The sequence below is a fragment of the Rhinolophus sinicus genome, linkage group LG11 (assembly GCF_036562045.2).
Source record: "Rhinolophus sinicus isolate RSC01 linkage group LG11, ASM3656204v1, whole genome shotgun sequence".
Taxonomy (NCBI): Eukaryota; Metazoa; Chordata; class Mammalia; order Chiroptera; family Rhinolophidae; genus Rhinolophus; species Rhinolophus sinicus.
This window is the reverse complement of record NC_133760.1, coordinates 40,866,466-40,879,472: the sequence shown is the minus strand read 5'-3', so window position 1 is coordinate 40,879,472 and position 13,007 is coordinate 40,866,466. Positions and strand designations below refer to the sequence as shown.

General features: G+C 42.2%; 1 protein-coding gene across 1 annotated transcript in view; it reads right to left on the bottom strand.

Moving 5' to 3' along the window:
- Positions 1-7,875, bottom strand: part of AMFR (autocrine motility factor receptor) — a 32,934-nt gene extending 25,059 nt beyond the window's left edge. The window contains exon 1 of the mRNA XM_019753901.2: positions 7,292-7,875. Within this exon, the coding sequence (XP_019609460.2) occupies positions 7,292-7,558 (267 nt within the window). The 5' untranslated portion in view covers positions 7,559-7,875. The remainder of the gene's footprint in view (positions 1-7,291) is intronic.
- Between the last annotated feature and the right edge of the window lie 5,132 nt (positions 7,876-13,007).

Here is a 13,007-nt window from a genome sequence, read left to right as displayed (position 1 = left end):
ACATCCTTATACCTACAAAAATCTAATGCTTACCAAATGAAAAGTGGGCTGCCCCTCACCACGAGGCTAGTGCGGCACATTACTGATGTTCATACAATTTTTAAAACATTGCATGACCAAAAGGACTTTGATAAAAACCGTAAAGATGCCTTTCATTGAAAGTGAATGCCAATGAACGAACACCAACTCAATGTAAGGCTGCTTCAGTCTTTGATTCACTAAGTTTACAGGAAGGTGGCCATATTCCTCTTCCCAGGTGAGTCTTCCCTCTACTTTTAAAGGAAGGAAGGAAGGAAGGAAGGAAGGAAGGAAGGAAGGAAGGAAGGAAGGAAAGAAACGAGGGAGGGAGGCAGGGAGAGAGGGGAGGGAGTAATAAAAGGAAGCAAGCTCCCTAAAAATCTCTTCATGTTCCCCTTAGTATGTCACACCATTCACCTTTGATAGAACAGCCCTGATTCATTAGAAAAAGATTAAATGATGTTTAGTCCTATTCTGCCTGTTCAATGGGACAAGAAAGTGTGTGACGTATTTTTATAGAACTGAAACAAAAATATTTCTGCTGAAAAGAAAAAAAAGAACTATTCTGGTAATTAAATTCTTCAAATGGCCAGGAAAAAAAAATCCCAAATTAGTTATCCAAAACATCTACTATCCCTAACTTATGACTCAGTGGAACAGCCCCATTCAAAACATTGCAATGACTTACAATCCTAATGTTTAGAGATGAAATCGCTGTTAAAAAGGCTCGTCTCCACTGTGCTCTAAACCAGTCAATGGGAACCTCAGTCGTATTAATTAAGAAAAATGTCCTAAGATAAAAACCACAACCACAACCCCTCACACCATATCCCCCAGCTGAACAGGATTTTTAAAATCAACCAACTACCCCTCAGCCTAATTACAACATACTTCTAAAAAAGAATTCTTCCTGTTTTTGCACGTAGGCATACGAAATAAAGAAATAAATTCAACACCTTTGGCACCTACTTGTTCAAGGCATGTGGGAGGTTAAGAGAAATGAGGGAGATCTGGACCCTGCACTCAAAGAGCTTTTAGAATCCACAAGACAGAACTGGTGAGCATCTAACAGACCAAAGCAGGCTGCTGTGAGAGCAAAGAAGGAAAGAAATCAAATTCAGGGTTGCTTAATCATTGCTCTACCCAAAACAATATGCCTGAACATCTTGGCTTGCAAAACAAAAAATAAAGTATTACTTCCTATTTCTCAGTTAAACTTTTTAAAAGAAGTTTTTCTAAGTTGAAAAATTAGGTGTAAAAATGTTGTATCTTTGATTTACTAAAATAAAAACAAAACAAAAAGTGAAAGTGTCTCATAATCCGACCACCCATACATAAGTATTTCCTATTTTAATTTAAATAAAAGAGTTAAAAATTAACCAGGGAAAGAAGAAAAAAAGGCTTGAGAAAGTATACAGGTGTGTATACAGAGAAGTTGTGTAAAAAGACAGAGATAACCATTTGTGAACTTTAATGAAAAGCTAAAATCACACAAAGTTGGAAGCAACTAAAAATTATTTTAAGATTATGAGCAAAGTGTTTTTAAAAACACCTTAACAATTATTAACAATTTATGTTATGCCTATTTATAGAGAAATGTCTTAATTTTAAAAAGAGTGTCATTCCAATAAGGATGTGATGAATTCTCAACTTTAAAACTGACAAAAGACTGAAAAATTGCAAATATGGAAAGAAACATAATTGTACCATTCATTCCTCATTTAATAGCAAGTCCCAAATCAGATGCCACTAGGTCACCAGTGACACTTCCAGAAACAACACTTCAGCCCAGATTTCAATCCACAGAACCTGGACAAACCTCACCTCCAGGTATCGTAAGGAGGCTCGCCTCCAGCAAGCCTGGTGGGAACCACTTTGTCCATGTAAAGGTGACCTTGTTTTATCTGCTCTACACAGCTAACTGACTTTTCCTTGTAGGTAAAATCCAAACTTAAATGTAAGTATAAGGGGTTCACTGGAGCACTGCTGATCACAGTAGAAAAATGGGAAAACACGTGTACATCAGGAAGAGTATATCAATAAACTGCAAAACAGGCAAAACTAACTCAGCAGCTCTGTATTTACTACTGTTATACGGAAACTTCAAAATAACTTGTTCACTTAAAAAAGCCAAACTATGGAAATGTGATTACTATGCTACCTTCTGTGTAAAAAAGAAAGAATATGTATACATACACGTTTGTATAATAGATAGATGTGACCTGTGTCAGGACTTGAGCAGTCTGGGTTTTCTTAGTCTTTTACTTAACACCAGCACTAATTACCGGTAAAAGACATCAGTCACGACCACTTCTTGCGGAGGCCAGCAGGGAGCAGGGAGAGAGGGAAATTAACTTTTCACTGTATATCACTTGTGTACTTTTTGATTTTTGTACCATGAGCACGCATTATTTCTTTCTTTTTTTTTTTTTAAAGTTTAGAATCTATGAAACTAATCAGACCAGTTCTGAAATTCCACATTATTTTTCTCATCATATGATGGATGATGGGAGATGGATGCATAACAAGCCAAAAATGGGTGGCCTATGTCACAAGTTAACGTTGCAACAAACAATATTTCAGAAAAGTTTCTTGTATCTATAGCCCTGTAAGAACTTTATACAATATTTTTTAAAACTTTACCAAATGCCTTTATTTTTTATTAGTCTACACTGAACAGAAATAAATTTTGCTTGTCCCTGAGCAGCCTGTAGCAGAACAGGTCAGATTGTAGTGACTCAGGGAACTCCTACTTAGGCTTAAAGGCCTTTACTCTACGGGCCCCATAAGAAAATTTCTCTCCCAAAATGGTTCTACTGTTCTACTTGAGAAAACAACAACTAAATTATAAGACAGTTTGGCCTTCAAGGAAAAGAGAAGAGGGTGACAACAAATGGCTTGGCCACGTTTATCACTGGGTAGCCCTGGAGGTATTGTTGACCCTGTACAATGCTGACCACCAACGGGGCACTATTTATGAGATTGTGATGAAATGTGGTTAAACTACCAGGCACTGCTTCCAGACCTGAGCAATATGGCTATTTCTTAGTCGCCCATTTAACACCAGTGCTAACTACCCTCCCACCCAACACATACCCCTTGTCTTGTCCGTCTCCTCCCTTTAAGGACAACTGGAGGATGTCACCTCCCTGCTGACTCCCCGTGACAAGGATAAAATGCCAATAAAATGCAGAGGAGTACCCCACCCCCCGTCATATCTGTGTCTGTCTTTTCACCATACCAGGGAAATAAACGAGATTATGTACACAAAGCACTCAGCACACATCTGGCAAGCAATCAAATAGCCGTCTCCTTCCCCCTCATCCTGAAGATTTTTCCTATATTAAGTTGTTTACCTAGGTTTATATCCTATTTTTTATGAGTTTAGTCTTTCTCTTCAGCTGCCCCAACATTTATGGAGCTAACATTTTCTCTGACTTTCTTTGGAATAGTCCACTCATAAAGTCTCAAACCTAGTAAACTACCTCCAGGTCTGAAGTTGAATAATTATGTGAAGATCAGGTCCTTGAAGCAGGAGTCAGCCATTTTTCCTCTAATAGACTATCAGTTAGTAAATATTTTGGGCCACACGCTGTCACATATTTTTCCTATAAAAAAAATACCTTTAAAGTATAAAAACCATTAATACTTGATAGACTGTATAGAAACAGCCTGGGCCAAAGGGGCTACGCCAGTTTCCCAACCCCTGCTCTAAATGGCCAGTTCACTTTTATCCATTTTCATTTCTGGTGATTTCTTTTCCCCGTGAAACTCCTATTTAAATTATTTGATTTGCATACAAATAAGTCAGGACCTTAGCACCTGTTTCATGGTTCTAGTTCTCCATTTTACCATGTTCTCTGACAATGTTAGAAGCAAGTCCGTAAAAAAAGAAAGAAAAAAACCAGAAAGCAGAAAGTAATGAAAACAATAAGAATAAAGAAGTGGGAAAGTCAAAAATACCTGAACAATTCAAAACAATGGTGGACTGGATCAAGAGGTACTTTAATGGAAGTGACATCTGAAAAATGTAAAATAAGCCTAGAAATGAGTAACAAAATAAAACCAAGTCTGGCATGAAACTTTAGAATGAAAGTTTTAGAAAGACACGAGGCACAAAGTGGTCATGTCAACCTTGGGTATTTGTTAGTATAAGAACCCTGGAGCCTCCTCGCAAACCTGTTCTCAACGTCCATGCCACAGGGCCACCTGGAGAGACCTTGGAGGGCAGAGGTCTTAGGTTACCACATCTCCTGGCCTCTTCCCATTCGGCATAAATCCATCTTCCCCACTCTAGAAGGGCATCCCCAGAAAAAATCATCTCATCATGACAGAACCCTCCTCCCCTTCCCTCCTACTTAAACCTAAGGCCACAAAACAGCATCCATACTCCTTAGCACTGCAGGGAAGCTTTACATAATCTAACCTTAGCCCCACACCCCATCCTCTTCCTAATCAGTTTCTCAACCAGCAGAGTGCCTAAAATCGCCAAGGACATTAATCAAAATGAAGATCCAAGGCTCCGTCCTTCTCCCTGAAACTGATCCTCAGGCAGAGCCTGAGAAACTACATTTTACAAGCACCCCCGTGACAACAAACCAGGTTGCCAGAGATCCACACTTTGAGAAATATACCTCAGAGGGGCTGCTGGCCTCTCCCTTTCTCTCACACAGCAGGGTCACTTCCCCCCACCTCCTGGGTCTCCCCTTCACCCTCCCAACCTCCTTGTGAAATCAGAGGAGCCAACAGAGCTTTATTTTAACAGCCTAGTTTATGCCCTGTCCACGCACCAGTCTGAGCGTCACAGGCTGGTTTCTCTACCTGGAATGGCCTATGCCGCTTGCTGAGACCCTACCCATCTTCCAAGATGGGGTTCAAATACCACCTTCCAAGACGGGGTTCAAATACCACCTTCCATGCATCTTTCCTCAGGTCAGTTTCTCTCTCCTCCAAACTCCACATTTTCTTTATATGTCTATTACCACTTATCAAATTTTGCCATACTTGTGTATGGATTGCTTTTCAGGGTAGGGGGAAAGCGTTCACAGCTATGCCCTCCAGAGTGCCTCAAACAGTACCTTTGAAAGGTTTTGAATTGAGTTTATTAATCAAAAACCTCCTGAGATGCCATCAGACATATTAATTTACATTGTGCTCTCCGAAGGTAGTTTTAGAGATTCCAATATGCCAAACAATAGATAACAGGATTTGCGAACTGGCAGAAAGATCAGTTTTGTTTTATCTTGCTTGGTTTTTACAAAATGGAATCTGAATGTTTTTGGGCAGGGAGCAAAAAGGATCCATTTTGACAAAGGCCCTGCCATCTATTCACTCAATAATGCTATCTGTCCGGCCAGGAGGAAGTCTTCGAGACTGTGACTCCTGCTCAGCTGCTAAAGCAGAAACTATGTAATGAGTGAAGAGGAAAACTTACTATACACACTGGAGTCTCAGAAACCAAGGAGGGCCAAGATGAAAGTGTAAAACCACAGAAGAAAGACGGAAGAAAAACAGTATAGAAGATCAACTGAGAAAGGAACACATCATCAACAGACAGGAAGAAATGATAAGCTTGCATAAGGCAAGACTTCTATTCAAAAAGCTGGGAAGAAAAGGAAATTCTCTTAAAATAATTTTCACAGAAAAAAATCAACAGCTTTATGTTTGTTTTATGAAGAGGTGTTAACATTGGAATTTGAAACTGGGTTTTGTAACAACAACAAAAACTAGGGGGAAAAAACAGGAAACAATACTAGTAGTTGTTATATAAAGACCATAGTGGTTCCTTCTCAAAGGCTTATTTGTATTCTACACTTAAAAAAAATCAAAACTACATTATAATCTTAACATTTGGCAAAAGAACTCTTCACATCACTTTAAGTCAAACGCAAAAATAGATTTGAAATTAAGTAGGAGATGTGAATGGAGTTCCTTCTCTTCTCCCTTTTCTGGTTCTGTACGGTTCAGCTTTACACAAAAGTGGAGGAATGGAACTTTCCCCTCCACTGCCTTCTACTAATCTCTTCAGAAGGACCAGGAGACTTAATCCACAGCCCACAGAGTTCGCAAATCCCACTGCCTCCTGATGAAGCACAGTGGGATTAATTATAACAAATGAGTTGCCTATCATTCTATACACTTGGAATATTAATCTCAGTCATTTACAGCCTACTCTCAACCCCAAATGGGAACTTGCGGGCGGAGACAAGACCCAAGACGCCACAGTAAACCCAGGTGACACCCTGAAATCCTGGAGCAACTTTCCTGATCACTGTGGGGTTTACATAAGAGGCATTCAAGGCCAAGGTGGAAGCAAAATTCTTTAGCCAAAGTAACTGTTGATCTGCGCAGCCGGAAATTATCTGTTCTAACAAGCAAAACCAGCATTTATGCCTTGTTAAGTGGTGCTTATCTTGCATTGACAGGCACACTGGAAACCGTGTTTTAAAATGGATCACTAAAAGAAGAAATCCCGAGTTAACATGATGAGCCACCCCTTGAATCCGAATGTTTTGTTGTCTTCAGACAGCAAAGAAAACCGTCATGAATCATCACGTAAAAGCGACAGGGAAGGAAGCAGGGTTTGTATGTCCGTTTGACCCAAAGAGGACAATCACATATTAAATGGGGGGGGGGGGAAAGTTGTGGGAGACAGCCGCTCTCCGAACAGGGATATCCAAACACACCCAAAGGCCCCCAATTCTCCCACACTCAACACCTGACTTCGGTCGCGGCCCCCTCCTCTTCCCTGAAACCCGGTGACAACGTTCCCGGGCTTGACCAACTCAACTCCCTTCACAATTTAAGTAAGTCTTTCCCTGGGAACCCCCTCTTAGAGGTCTTCCAGTTTCCTTCCCCACGGTCCCCCGAAACCCCGACTCTGCTGCCACCTTTTACTCCCCCCGAGCACTGTACTTTCTCCCCCTCCATCTGTCTTCTCCTCCCCCTGGTTCCCGCCGCGACCCCTGACGCCCCGACCACTTTCTCAAGTCCCTCGGTCCAGCGCGCAACCTCTGCCCGCCCTTCCGGCTGCCCCTCCAGGACCCCAGCAGACCTGCTTCCCACCCACCGGCTACCCCAGCACCTCACAGTCCCCTTCAGCGGCGCGCTCGCGGGTGGGACCCCGCCCCCCGCCCCCCCAACCCCCCGCCTCGCACACGGAGGTCAGTGGGGGGACCCTTACCCCAGCCACGCCCCCCACAGATAATGGGTGACATGACGGCCCCCGCCACCCGCCCCGCTCCTCCACCGCGGCCCGGACAGCCTCGCTTACCCACACGAACAGGCTGTCGGAGAGCAGGTACTGGGCCACGTCGCGGGCCCCGGGTCCCCCGGCGCTCAGCTGGGCGGCCGCGGCCGGAACTGGCTGCACCGGGGCCGTTATCGGCTCCCGCTCGCCCGGCCCGGGTCCGGCCTCGGCCTCGGGCGGGCTGAGGGAGCGGTAGGCGCTGATGATGGAGCCGAGGAGAGCCAGGCCGCTGAGGCCCGTGTAGGTGCGGAGGCTGGGCCAAGGGAAGCGCTCGAGGAAGAGCAGCGGCATGGCGGCAGCGGCGCCCTCCAGCCCCCAGGCCTCCCCGCTTTGCGGCCGGGCCCCTGCAGCGGCCTCGCGAACGGCGCCAACGGGCTCTTGCGTAGCTGCAGCCGCTGCCGCTGCCGCTGCCGCGCCGGGCCGGGCCGGGCCGCTCCTGACCGCTCGCGCCGCTCCCGCTGCTGCCCCTGCCGGCGCGGAAGAGCCTCGGCTGGCTCGGGGCGGGCCGTCGCCTCCTGCAGGGTGCGGGCGGGATGGGAGCGGGGGCGCGGCCTCCGTCCCCCGCCCCCAGCGGCCGCGCCGCGGCCCGGCCAGGGAAGGCCGCTGCGGCAGGCCCTGGGGCCCGGCACCCAGCATTATCCTCCGCCGACTGCCCAGCTCAGCTGGGCCGCGGACGCATAGGGCACCCGCCGGTCCGAGCTGAAGCGCGTCACCCAGGCCCGACGGCACTGACGGGCGGTCAGACCCAAGCGGTGTGGCCCGTTTGTAGGGTGCAGGGACCCGGGCCCCCAGGCGTGTCTGGCCCCTTGCCCCTTCCGTTACCTTTCACCCCCATAAGTAGGTTACTCTTGAGCACACCTGTGGGCCTAGCAGCTTCCCCGATGGACAAAAGAGATGGGAATAATAGAGGAAATAATAGAGGCCCTGATCCCAAAAGAAAGTATTAATCAAGTTGTAAATTTCTCGCCAGTAAAAAGCTGTCAAGTTTCTGCTGCTTACTAGTAGTCTCTAGCAGAGTCTAAGACGAACCTACTTTAGCAGGAAGTAAAACTGTGTTCCTTCATACACCAGGTAGGAATGTAAAATGGTGCATGTACTTTGGAAAATAGTCTGTCAGTTCCTGAAAAAGTTCAACCTAAGAGTGACCATTTGACGTAGCAATTCCACTCCTAGGTGTATACCCAAAGAAATGAAAACATGGGTCCGCACAGAACTTGTACACAAATGTTGACAGCAGCATCATTAATAGCCAAGGGTGGAAACAACTCTAATGTGCATTAAATGATGAACCCATAGATAAGGGATACAATGGAGTTTTATTCCGCTATAAAAATGAGCGAAGTACTGATATGCTGCAACCTGGACAAACCTTTAAACCGTGCTAAGTGAAAGCAGCCAGACCAAAGGGCCACATGTTGTGATTCCATTTATATGAAATGTCCAGAATAGGCATAGATTAACGGTTGCTTAGGGACAGGGAGATGAGGGACCTGGGGGGTAAAAGCTAAATGACGACAATGTTCTAAATCTGTAGTGATGGTTGCACAACTGAATATACTAAAAATCATTTCATTGCACACTTTAAATGGTGAGACAGATCTCAATTTGTGAATTACAGCTCAATAAAGCTGTTAAAAAAAAGTGCTGCCAAACAAAAGCATTACCTTCGCGGTCTTATTCCTCATTGTATCCCAAAGGCCTGTAAGTGCCTGGCCCATGGTAGGTGCTCAGTATTTATCTGTTGAATCTAATAAACTTTCAAAAAGAAAAGGACTATATTATCTTCAAGGTCTTTTATGCCTAATATTCCAAAAATCTATTAATTAGAAAACAAAAAATCTCTTAAGGTATTGCCATCCACTTGGAAATTTTTAGAAACATCCTATTAAAGGGCCTGTGATGGAACACAACAGTTCAGCTTTTGGCAGAGAGGGCAAGTGGTTCACACACACACATTCATGAGGTCTATATTAGACTTCAGTTCCCTATGGTTCTCCCCACAGCCATTTAATTAAAATGCTAAACTTTCAACTTTATTGGTAAAATAAAGCTTTATTTGGAAAAAAATGGTTAATTTTCCAGAGAAGTAACTGTTCTACTTTATGAGTCCCCATAATTTCTAAACCACACTGAGATGATTTATATTCAATCCAAATCACAATAGTTACAAAATGCCACACCAAACTTGTCCTGTCACCATGAGACAGCTGATAGATCTGCCCATATTATAATATTCCACCACCTTGAATTTCAAAGTGCTGTAGTCCCTTTGAATTATATAATCACTACTTTCAAAGTGTTAAAAGAACTTTAGGCAACCTGTTTTCTGAAATAACATTGTAAAGTGTTTAATAGCAACTCTTTACTTTTGGTTCTGAATACATAAAAACTATAGTCTAAATTAATCTTAAACTTTTAGAGGCTTCAATTTTCTGAGGAGTCAATGAGAATAGGTGAAATTAACCGAACCATACAAGGTTATTTTTTATTTGCATTTTAAAAGATTTCAAAGGTTTGTGTCTGGATATTTTACTAGGATATTTGTACTACTAAAAATTTTCCTCTTCCACTCCAACGAGGCTTTTGCATATCCTTCTTTGAAGGATTTTTTTCGGCAAGGACATTACCCACCTTCTAAAGTCAACTGGTTCTTTGGACTGGATCCGACTCCCATCAGAGGACCAGGGGAGAAGGCAAGACAGAGGGATAAAGGGTGTGACCAGGAAGGCTGGACCACAGGTTTAAGGGGCTACTTGTCAGTTGAGGCCCAAGAGTGGCAGGAAGGCAACTGCACCGGACTTGAAGGGGCAGTCCAACTTGTACAAGAACGTATCTGTGGGTACACAATGAAAACGAGCTCTCCCCACCCCCACCTTCATTTCAGAGGACCAGTTATGCCTTCTGGATTGACTCTTGTGAGACTTTGGGTAGGTGGCCCCATTCCCAATGACTGAAAGACTGAATTTCCTGCCATCTTTGTGAGATGGTGGCTGGATTTAACAGAAATAAAGGAATGTCATTTCAGAGAAACCAGAATTTAGTAGTTTTAAAATTCTCAGCTTCCTAGGAAGTGAACTTCAATATCTAATCCAGTAGCCTTAAATGTATGCCACATGGAATTCTGGTTTCATTAGCGGGACCAGTGTTCCACTATGAAATCCAACAGAAGGGGATAAAATAACCAACTTTTCAAGTTTATATGGGAAACACAAATGGGTATCTTTTCAATTTTTAGCTTTTCTTTCAGAATATTCATAGCTCTTTGGTGTCTGCTATAAGCTACCTATAGACAAGTAGTAAAATTTTCAGAACTTTGAAGTAACTTTATCAGGTTTTCTTCAACTTTTGTTCAGATATAAAGCTTCAAGACTATGGTTTTATTACACATATATTCTATTTTGGGTGTGTTGTTTCTATTTAAGATGCTGAAATTACACAGTATTACACAAGCAGCAAGTATAGTGTCACAGAACATGACTTCCAGGTTAAGTTTGAGAAAAAAACTGAGTCAACAATCTCTTTATAGGGGAAGAAACTAAATCCCCAATGATATAATGACACACCTGTGTGGTAAAATAACTTCTAAATAGATAGGTAGATCCCATCCATCCGTCCGTCTCCGTCCGTCCTTCTGTCCTTTGGTTCCAAATCCAGTGTGACCCCTTCACACTGCAGGATACTGAGTCTGCTTAAGAACACTCCTAACACACAATGGAGGAGTGAGTGCGAGGGGAGGGCAACATTGACGGCTCAGGTCTTCAGGCCCTTGCTAGGATGCCAACCTTTCTCTTAACGAATGGCCCCTGGACATTGACAATGAAAAAGAACCATTCAGGACTTCTGATGACATACTAAGGTTAGCAGCCACACACAATTACAGAGTCATTGTTTTATCATTGTTTTAATTTTTTTAATTGAAATGACAGTAAAATGAAATTTTTAAAAAAAGAACAGTGACCATTTTAATCTGACCTTTACAAATATAAAAATATAACCAAAACTCCAGTTTTTTATACATTTCCCATAAACTTAATACAAGAAAAATTCTCAAAGCCAAACTATAAATGATGCTTGTATTCTATGATGTAAACACAGTAACCAAAAGCTTAAAATTTAAATACACTGCTTTCCCTCAACAGAACAGCATAATACATTTTCCAAATTTATTTGTCTTACAATATAATCCATAACTAAAATACGAATTACATCTAAACTGGCTTAATCTAGACTTACTTACGTTTTAGTCTGTTTTTTCACACAAAAACAAGCTAATATTAAATGTGTTTTATGGCTCAAGTCAACGACATTATTAGGTTTCTCATCACATATTTAAACAAAGGGAAACTGAAGTGAGTCCAGTTTAACCCAAATAATAAACGATAGCAAACAAATAGAATTATAGAAAATGAGTATTACAGTAAAAAACCACTATGCCTTCTCTGGCCATGCGAAATACGAAATTACACTCTCTGAAACAGTCTTAGCGATGGCACATACTGTTCCAAACACTATGAGCTAGTGAAAACATTAAGTTTGAGGAACTCCAATGTGGAAAAGCTGCTCCAAGCATTTCATCTCAAGCGACCGAGCAGGTACTTAAAAAATAATCATTAAAAACCTGAGAGTCTAAGAGTCACATCACTTAAGAAAGGGAATTCTAAACTCACTGCATGCTGGCCTGCTGAATCTGGGGGACCTCGCTTCTAATTACGCATGGAAGAAAAAAAATGGACTGGCTCATTTGGTTGTTTTATCCAAATAAAATGCTAACTTCAAATAACCGAACCACAGTACTAGTTACAAGTTAAGACAATAATAAAAAATCCAGATCTGCTGTTAAAAGTACAAATTCATGTACAGAATTACCATAATGCCATTTTAAGTATTATCTACTTTTTAAAAAAATCACAAGTCTTCATCACTTATGAAAAAAACAATTTCACTTTTCTTCAAAGGGATGTCAATGCTAATGATATAAACCTTTTGAGTAAGACTTTTTCCATATTTTTCCTCACAACCTATTGAATTATTTTCTAGTACCATTTAGTACTTTTATATAGAATACGCACTACTCAGATTACTCAGGGAAAATAACCTCGCAATACTGTAGTTACACAATACAAAAGAGGGCTCTCATTTATAAACAAACCTGGAACATAGAAGGCAGTCAAACATGTCAGTTAATCATGAGCTCATTTACAGGCTATTCAGCATTTAGTATGTAGAGAATTGGAACGCATGATTTAAGACTGCTGGTTCTTGAAGAGGTGTGATAAGAACTTATCAAAAGACCTTAGTGTTAAACAGTGCCCTTGTACCCTCTTCTAGTGCTGTAGGAATACATCAGATTTGAACTTCTATAGTTCTATTTCCTGCAGCAAACCAGAACAAGAGTACTGGGACACAACCTCAACTCAACAGTTCAAAACAATTTAAAAGATTTGTGTTACGAATTGTATATTCAAAACCAGATCTCTTACATTCCAAGGTTATTGAGCCAGGCAGCGTAAACCAAAGGTTTTTCTCACCTAGGTCCCAGCATATGGATGACCGAATCAAGCACTCATACTGGGAGGTGTCAATCAGAAAGAATTTCTAGGTCAAAGCTTAAGTTACAAAGGATATGAATGGCCTTGAATCAGATGACTCAACTCACACACTCCTTTAATGACAGCACTTTATACATTACACCTAAAAAAAGTCCACCCACCCCAAATGGCCAGCGCTAACACATCTGAAA